General features: G+C 44.7%; 1 protein-coding gene across 1 annotated transcript; it reads left to right on the top strand.

Annotated features, from left to right (window-relative positions):
* CFAP97D1 (CFAP97 domain containing 1) lies at positions 1 to 3,650 on the top strand. The gene is made up of 5 exons (XM_026512269.2): positions 1 to 124; positions 662 to 732; positions 998 to 1,116; positions 2,967 to 3,023; positions 3,554 to 3,650. Exons 1-5 carry the CDS (start codon positions 1 to 3, stop codon positions 3,648 to 3,650), a joined length of 468 nt encoding a protein of 155 aa, XP_026368054.1.
* Positions 3,651 to 9,559: the final 5,909 nt, after the last annotated feature.

Genomic DNA, 9,559 nt, shown 5'->3' with positions numbered 1-9,559 from the left:
ATGAACAATTCCCTGGATTATCTAGCCTACCCTGTAATCGTCTCTAATCACAGACAGAGCACAACCTTCAGGAAGAAACTAGACTTTGGCCACTACATATTTCACAAGAATAGAATACAAATAGGTATGTGGGCCGGTGGGGCGGGACACTGCAATTAGGGGTTCTGGAAGGGTCCACCTCAGAGATAGCAACAGTAAACCAGACCAGTACACAGCTTTGTGATGATATGGCCTTATCTGCTGGGTTGGGTCAAGAGGAGGTTGGCGTCAGTGACAAAATTCATCTTTCGCCAGGAGATCAATGGGTGGAAACGCTCACTTAAACTTCAAAGCCAGAGTAAGCTAGAGACAGGGTAGGACTCCAGCTCCCAGCAGGCTAGTCTTACTGGGCACGGATGGGAGAGACTCCTTCATTGGATGCAAAGGACATTTATCTCTGTTTTACTTGTTCTGGTCCTCGCATGCTGTCATTTGTGCTAAAAGCTCTTCAAAGATATCGGTTTGGGAAATGAAACTAACCTGAACTTCCTGAACTGGAGTGAGGTCAGAATTCAAACCCATCGTGTTTATTAGTCGGGGCCGTCGTCTAGAATGCGAGCGGGTTTTCCGAGGTAGCTAAGAGGACCCCCGCGTGGTAACGTGGCTCTCCTTTATCCTCTAGTGAAGCCTACTGTGGATACCAAACCTCCAATGGCACACACACATCACATTCTAAAACTGAGCAAACTACAGGTATTTGTTCGCCATCTCCGGATATACTTGGTTGATTTTCATCTATGTCCTGAAGAGGTCCAGTTGCCTAGAGCCGTATAAATACCCTCCTCACCCAGAGATTTGTTAAGACTCCCGGCCCTTTGCACACCGCCCATCCCTACGCTCTCCTCCCAGTCTCCACTGCGGCCCTCGATTTGCCCCTTTCCCACCATCCCAGAGGAGGGCGATGCGGAGTGTTTGGGTGTTGGACGATGTCACCATGGTGGGGCGCGGTTTCTTACAGGGTGAACAAAAGCGAATCGACAAAATCGAATATGAAAACAAGCAACTGTGTCAGAAAATCGCAAATGCCCATCGTGGCCCTGCCAAGGTGGATTGCTGGAATGAATATCTTTCCAAGAGGTAGTGTTCTTTCTCATCTCTTCATCTTTGGAAAGTCCCCTTGTTGGGTTTTAGCGCGAGGTTCTCCTGAGCAGGCGGTGTGCTGGAGGGAAGCTATCTTGATGGGCACCCAGAGAAGCCAGGGAAGGAGGATAAAAACTACTCAAAACTGGGAACTTTCTCTAGCGGCAAAGAGCTAACTTTTATTGCATCTAAAAGACTTTGTGGAGTCCTATTCAGAGTTTGTCACAAGAAAACATTGCACGCTTTCGTAAAATGGTGACCATAGCTGAGACTACGACACAGCATTCTTTTTTTTTTTTTTTTTAAGATTTTATTTATTTATTTGACAGAGAGAGACAGCGAAAGAGGGAACACAAGCAGGGGGAGTGGGAGAGGAAGAAGCAGGCTCCCAGTGGAGGAGCCCGATGTGAGGCTCGATCCCAGGACTCTGGGATCACGCCCTGAGCTGAAGGCAGACACTTAACGACTGAGCCACCCAGGCACCCCTATGACACAGCATTCTTAAGAATCGGTTCCTCAAATATTTCGTGAGGAACTTCTATGTGCTAAGTGCTATGACTACAAAGATGAAATGAGATATATATGTTTCCTAGCCTCAAAAAACTCAAGACCTGTTAGGGGAGAGATTTCTGTAAATAATAATGCCGTATAGACAAGGCTACAAAAGAAGTGTGTGCGAGGGAAAGAATTGGGGGGCGGGTTGTAGGAGACCTTGTCAAGGTGCCTTTCCTATATCCTTGTATGTCTGAAACCATTGAAAGGTGAGATGAGGTGACGCAGAACTTGTCACCAGCCTTTTGTGATATGTCCGTAGGCGAGACCTTCCCCATCATATAAACCAGACATTCTCAGTCCTGGTTTCACATCATAATTCCTGGGGTGTTTTACAAAAGGCCAATGTCCAAGCTGCACCCAGAGCAATAACACAGAATCTTCTAGTGGACGTCAGGATTGAGAACCAGTGATACAAACCTTGCCAGTGCTGTGCGTGGACCCCAGAGCATAGTCTAGTTCAACAGCTGTAGGGAGTCTCAGGGCTCAGCGGGAAAGTCTGTTCCTTGCACTTAAGCAGCCTGAGTTTATGACATCAGGACTTCATCCGAGAGGGGAGTTTTATTCTTCAACCATCTCAGGATTTTGTGTTTTTCAGCTTAAACAGAGAAACAAGGAACCGGGAACTAGTGAGAATCACTGTGGAAAACCAGGGCATTCTGAAGAGGCTTGGTGATCGCAAACCCCACTATGACCGCAGGTTGTCCGAGATGGACTGGCAGGCACGTGGCTACTCTGTCCTCCTCCCTCGCGCCCACGCAGTTCGTCTGTGTTCAGAGTAGAGTCAGTCTCAGAAGAGACCCCTAAGCGGCTGAGGGAGAGATCGTGCAAAATGCAGCAATTGGTTAAAAAAGAAAGAAAGAAAGAAAGAAAGAAAGAAAGAAAGAAAGAAAGAAAGAAAGAAAGAAAAGAAACCACCCAAAGCAAACAAAACTAATGACAGGAGCGAACCATCCAGGAGCTAATCCATTTGCTCCTTGGGTAGCAAAGCCGTCCTGTGTCAGTTTCAGAAACTATCTGATAGCATCTTCCCTCGAGCTTTAATTCATTAAAAAAAGACTGAATGTACAAGCAAAGAGGAGGAAGGGTACACGACTTCGTTCATTTAGGAATGACCCTTCAAGAAGGAAAAAAAGAAAAAAGCCTTCTGGCAGTGTTTTGAAAAAAAAAAAAAAAAACCCACTCCCTGGCTTTGGTCTGTAAGGCTTTTCTAAGCCAGCCTTAGGAGCTAGACCTTAACTTTAGCACCAGCCCCGTGGCATTGACCTAAATCTTTCTGATTTTTTCCCTTCAAGAATTCAAGGCGCTATATCAAAAATACAACAAGATATCTTCTCTCCCGAGATGGATAGGTATGTCTTAACACGGCTGCTTCTTACTGGGAAATACAGTGATCACGGTTGATAGCAAAGCCCTAAGAACTTAGATGGAACACAAGGGACCCAGATAAAGGGATGGCTTTTTGCCCTCCTGTAATATAAGGGAACTTAGAGCTCTCTGTTTCCTCTCTCCAAACGAGGAGGAAATGGTTGGCTTTTGTCATTAGCTTTGAGTCTTTACATTAGTCTAAGGGGAAGTGATTTTTTCCAGTAAGATACAAACAGGAGGTCTCGTGGCTTTAATGTTGTGCCAAAGTTACATTACAGGTCTCTGTCACTATTCAAGTCCTGTTGTGTTGGCATTTTGTATTATTTAACATTATTAGTAATGACTAAGTTGTGTGTATGTGTGTGTGTGTGCGTGTGTGTGTGTGTGTGTGTGTGTGTGTGTGTGTGTGTTGTCCCTGGGGAGAAGGATAAATGGACACTCAGGCTTTCCGAAGAATCGTTTCATATAATTGATGTTTCTCCATTTCTCTCCCTCTCCTCTCCCTGGATACAAGGTTACTCACCATGGAAAAGATACAAGAAAAAGCCCTAGGATTTCTTAGCTGCTTAGAATTTCAAGACACTCCCAAGTGGCTGAATGCTTCATCTTAGGATGCTAAAATAAAGCTTGGAACATAAAATGAGTAAGTTACCTTGAAAGTACCCAAAGGCTTTAAGTCCCACCCTCAAAGAGAGACAGAGCGGGGCAGGCAGAAGGGAGGAGGCAACAAGCATTTTTATTTGGGGCTATGAAAAGAAGTTTCTATGAGAGAGTAAGAGAGAGAAACACCTTAAAAAAAAAAAAAACATACGCCATCGCCACCATCCTAGAGGGGACGAAGGTGGGGTAAGATGACCCAGCCCCAAGCACAGCTCTGTCAAAACGGAAAACAGAAGCACATGATAAGATTAAGGCTCAGACAGCACAGAGAACAAATGCCATTAGTCTCTCTGTGAATACACAGCATTGGAAAAGAATGCTTCATTGATGTTTCCGTGTACTCCGTTCATTATAGGGGCAGCCACAGGGAAAGTGTCAAACATATCTCAAAACATATGGCAAGACAATGCTGCATGACTGCTACGACTGGTCGTGCTGGGTTTGAGCCTGACTTTTTAAGCTTTTCATATTGAAAGAGCGTAAATCTTAAGTGTTCTCATCACGAATAAATAAACTTTTTATTTTAAAATCATTAGATTCACAGGAAGCTGCAAATAAATGTACGGGGGTGGGGGGAGGCTCCCGTACCCTTCACCCAGCTTCCCCCAAAGTTCGGATCTTATGTAACCGTAATACGGTATCAGACCCGGAGGCTGACGTTGGTACAATCCATAAGAGTGTATGCAGATTTGGCCACTGATACATGCACTCGTGTGTGTGCGTGTGTAGCTCTATGTAATGTTATCACGTGTAGCTCTGGTAACTACAGTCACATTCGAGATACATAGTTGACCGTACCATCATCCGAAGCCCCCGCTTCCTCCCATTCCTAACCCCCGGCCCCCGGCAGTCACTCATCTGTTTCCCATCTCTGTAATTACGTCATTTCAGGAGTCTTACGTAAATGGGATCATGTGGTATTTATCCATTCTTCTGAGACTGGCTTTTTTAAATTCCACCTAATTTCCTTGCCATTCATCCAAGTTGTGTACATCAAAAGTTCCTTCCTTGGGGCGTGGGTGGCACAGCGGTTAAGCGTCTGCCTTCGGCTCAGGGCGTGATCCCGGTGTTCTACGATCGAGTCCCACATCAGGCTCCTCCGCTATGAGCCTGCTTCTTCCTCTCCCACTCCCCCTGCTTGTGTTCCCTCTCTCGCTGGCTGTCTCTATCTCTGTCGAATAAATAAATAAAATCTTAAAAAAAAAACAAAACCAAAAGTTCATTTCTTTGTACTGCTGGGTAGTATTCCGCGGTATAAATGCCCCAGTTTGTTTAACCATCTACCTGTTGAAGACATTTGGGTAGTTTCTAGCTTTTTGGACTATTATGAATAAAGCAGCTATGAATATTTGTTACAAGTTTCATGGAAGTAAGTTTAATTTCTCTGGGATAAACACTTGAGAGTACAATTGCCGGGTTGTATGGGAAGCCCATTTTAAAGGGAACCACAAATCTATTTCCAGAGTGGCTTCTACCATTTACATTTCTGCAATGGATGAGTGATCCGGTTTCCCCACATCCTCACCAGCATTTGATATTTTTCATTTTAGCCATTCCAATATGTGCACAGTGACATCTCATATGGTCTTAATCTGCATTTCTCTAGTGATTAATGAAGTTGAACATCTTTCGTAGGCTTACTTGTCATCTGGATATCCTCTTGTGTGAAATGTCTGTGAATATCTTTTGCCCATTTCCTAACTGGACCGTTCATTTTTTTAATATTGAATTTTGAGAGCTCTTTATATATTCTAATCCTTTGTTGGATATGTGATCTGCAAAATATTTCTCCCAGTCTGTAATGTCTTTTCTTCCTCTTAACATAGTCTTTCATAGAGCAAAGTATTTTAGTTTTGATGACATCCAGTTTATCAATGATGAAACTGTTCTGTGTTTTGACCATATCGATGTCAATATCCTGGTGACATCATGCCATAATTTTACCATGTGCTATCCCTGGGGAAACAGGGTAAAGGGCACACAGGATCTCTACCTATGTTATTTCTTACACCCATGTAAATATACAATTATCTCAAAATTAAAACTTTAAAGAATAAATCAACATGTCCAATTACAAATTCATTATTAACTGGTTCCAGTTTATGTCAGGTTGAGGAATCACCTCAATCTAGATTCTTCCTCTTGGGGCGCCTGGGTAGCACAGTCGTTAGGCGTCTGCCTTCAGCTCAGGGCATGATCCCGGCGTTCCGGGATCAAGTCCCGCATCGGGCTCCTCCGCTGGGAGCCTGCTTCTTCCTCTCCCACTCGCCCTGCTTGTGTTCCCTCTCCCGCTGGCTGTCTCTCTCTCTGTCAAATAAATAAATAAATAATCTTAAAAAAAAATTCTTCCTCTAGACGTACAGGTTAGAAACCTTAGGGTCATCTTTACTACCTCTCTTTCTCCTTCTCCCTGAGTACATAATTTCTTTTCTTTTTTAATTTTTAAGAAAGATTTTATTTATTTGAGAGAGAGAGAGCACGAGAGAGGAGAGGGGCAGAGGGAGAGGCCTTCCCCACTGAGCAGGGAGCCCGATGTGGGACTCTACCCCGGGACCCCAAGATCATGACCTGAGCCGAAGTCAGACGCTTAACCAGCTGAGCCATTTAACCGCTGAGCTTAACCAGCACCCCCAGCCCTGGCTACATATTTTCAACCCAGCACCCTTACTGCTTAACATCCGCATGTGCTACTGTGAGTTTCCCTTCATCTGAGAATGTCTTCATTTCCCTTTCGTTCCTTAAAGATAATTTCATCACATACAGAATTCAAGATTGATGGTTCTTTGCTCTCAGTACTCTATAAATATTGTGTGACTTCTGTCTGCCTCCATAGTTTCCTTTATAGGCAATACGAAAATAGAACTCGAATTGGTGTTCCTTCCTGGTTGTTTCTCCCTGTTTTTCAGATTTTTTCTTAGTCTTTAGTTTTCAGATTAATTAGGATGTGTCTTGTGGATTTCTTTGGTCTTAACCAACTTGGAGTTTATCAGCTTCTTGAATCTGTAGGTTTCTATCTTTCACCAAATTTGGGGAGTTTTCAGTCATTATTCTTTGAATACTTTTCAGTTCCGCATTTCCCCTCTCCTTCCAGGATTCTGATGATACAAACATTGGTCTTTTGTTATTGTCTCATGGGTCCCTGATCCTTTTCTTTTTTTTTTTTTTCTTCTTCCAGTCTGTGGTTCAGATTAAATTCTATTGATCTGTCCTTAAGTACCCTGATTTGATCTTCTGTCATTTCCACTCAACTACTGAGTTCATCCAAGTTTTACCTTTCACAATAATTTTTCATTTCTATATTTTCCATTTGGTTCTTTCTCATAACTTCTATTTTTTTGCTAAGATTATCCAATTCAAGAGAATTCGCAATTGCTTGTTGAAGCATTTTTATTACAAGTGCTTTAAAATCCTTGTGAGATAAATTCTGACATCTGAATCATATCAGTGTTGGTATAGTTGGTTGTCTTTTCTTTACATTGTTGTTTTCCTGGTTTGGGGTATAATGAATGATTTTCTGTGCATCCTGGACATTTGGGTTATTAGGTTAGGGATCTTTTAATTCTATTTACATCTGTTTTAGCAGGTAGGAGCCCTATTCAGGTGTAGTGTATTGTTCTTGGTTCTTTTATGGGTTTTAGTTCCAATGGAAATTCATTTCTCTTTCTCTCTCTCTCTCTTTTTTTTTTTTTTAGTTTTATGGTTTTACTAACACAAATACGACATACATAGAAGCTGTCTGTCTTTTCGTTTTCTTCACCGTGCAGCCTGGCATTGAGATCGGCGGCTCTGACGGCCAACTGGGCTAGTCTTTCCACAATGGCTTTGCAGTGCTTGGAGGAGACATTGTGAGCGATCTCTGCACAGTGAGATTTTTGCACATCAACAGCACTTCCAGCTCCTTGACATCGGGACTAGAGACTTACTTCTGGAAGCCCCTGGGCAGCATGTGCTTTGTTTCCTTGTTGCTCCTGTAACCAGTGCTGGGCATCACGATCTGGTCCTTGAATCTTCTGTGCACCCTACTGTCGATGCTTCTGGGTTTCCGCCAGTTGCTCTTAGTTTTGACATGCCGGTCTGACGGGTGCTGATGAACTTCTGGTCCTCTTGTTAACCATCTCGGGCTTCACCAGAGGGCTGAGGGCAGCCATGATGCTGAGTAAGAAAGAGATGGCTGCCATGAAGGCAGGCAGTGCCCAGGAGGAGATGGCGGTGTGTGGTTTTCTGAGCCCTTGCAATACTGTTCTGGTCTGCGTTGCTCTCTGGGTGCTGCTGGGGTGCCCACTTGCTCCCTGCTGGTGTCTTCTGTGGTGTCAGAAGGTGCTTCCCTGGATTGCGTGGTGTTGCTGGGCCACCTTCTGCGGAGGGACAGACAGACGCCGCTGCCACCGTATGGAGGGCAGGGAGGCTCAGGGCTTTTGCTGCTGCTGGGAACGGATTGGGCCACTTGCTGGCGCCCTGGTGTGAAACTAGGGTGGGGGCTCCCCATAGGTCTCTACTAGACTCCCTGTCCTTTGGCCGAGAAACCAAGCTTTCCTTTCTTTTTTCTTCTTTTTTTCCCCCCTTCTTCGTCTGTGCCTGTTGGTGGTTCTGGGTTGCGGGCCCCTTCAGAGCTTAGTCCAGGGTGTATGGGAGATGAAAAGAAAACCCAAGAAACTCACCACGTTATTGCTCCTCAAGTCCCGAGGTCCCTAGCCAGCCCACCGTCTTCCTTTCTTTTTCTTTTTATATATTTTATTTACTTATTTGAGACAGAGAGCACACAAGTGGGGGCAAGGGGAGGAGCAGAGGGAGAGGGAGGAGACTCCCTGCTGAGTACAGAGCCCGATGTGGGACTCCATCCCAGGACCCTGGGATCATGACCTGAGCGGAAGGCAGACGCTTAACCGACTGAGCCACCCAGGCGCCACCCCGCCCCAACCATGGTCTTCTAGCTTTCAGAGTCCTTTTCTCGCTGTTTTTAAACTTCTGAGTTTGTAGTTGTACTTAGTGGAGAGAAGGAAAACATGATCGTACACGATCTTGTTCTGAAACCACAAGCCTGCCTTTTAAAGGAAGCAATAGTTTGAGACTATATTCAAAGGGCAGGAAAAAAAAATAGAGTAAGAAACTGCCCCACATCCACTCCCCCCGGACAAATGCTTATTGATTCTGACCTGGATTGGGCTTTGTGCTTGTGCTGGTGTGCTGTCGTTAAATAAATCACCAAGGGCTATCGCTTCGGTATGCGTGATTGCTGTGACTTGGTGGCATCCGGGATGACGCTGGATAAGTGGATGTAAAATTGTGAGAGGCTACACGTCTTGATGCATGTATTCAAACGTACAAGGGTAAAAGCACAACTGGCTGATGTTTATCGTAGCTGAGCAGCGCCTGAAGTATGGATGCTTGTAAGTTTCTTAAACCCGGCTCTTGCAGAGTGGAGTGGATGGCAGAGGAGCTTACAAATTGCTGGATCGAGGATGACAAATAGGATTAATTCATTTGCTAACTCCACTCAGTTGATCCTGGATACTTTGTCCTGAGAGATCCAAAAGCCATGCCTAGAGTTAGCAGGCGTGTCCCGTCCCATGAGTCCTGTCTGCTGTGGGTATAAGAATGGGCGGTGGCAGCGGATATGCCCCACCCATTGAACATCCGCAATCTAGAAAAGTCCTCTAGAGCGCCCATTCTTTTTGTAGACACAGAACTGACCTGAATTTGAAGACCCACGCAGGAAAAAAAAAAGGTATATCTTGAGGGGTATGTCATAAAGATATTTCTTGGTGTGGGGGCCCAGAGTGTTGGACTTTTGCCAAGATTTTGCCCTGGGGCTCAGAACGTATGTAGTTCTAGCTGGAATGGGACTTGGCGTGGCATTTAC

This window comes from Ursus arctos, unplaced genomic scaffold (genome assembly GCF_023065955.2).
Source record: "Ursus arctos isolate Adak ecotype North America unplaced genomic scaffold, UrsArc2.0 scaffold_24, whole genome shotgun sequence".
Taxonomy (NCBI): Eukaryota; Metazoa; Chordata; class Mammalia; order Carnivora; family Ursidae; genus Ursus; species Ursus arctos.
The sequence above is the reverse complement of the archived record's forward strand: the minus strand, read 5'-3'. Positions and strand labels throughout refer to the sequence as shown.

Coding starts and splice junctions, on each gene's coding strand:
- CFAP97D1 (XM_026512269.2), top strand. CDS start 1: ATGAACAATTCCCTGGATTATCTAGCCTACCCTGTAATCGTCTCTAAT. Junction 1,117..2,966: donor AATGAATATCTTTCCAAGAG/GTAGTGTTCTTT, acceptor TTTCCCTTCAAG/AATTCAAGGCGCTATATCAA. Junction 3,024..3,553: donor TTCTCTCCCGAGATGGATAG/GTATGTCTTAAC, acceptor CCTGGATACAAG/GTTACTCACCATGGAAAAGA.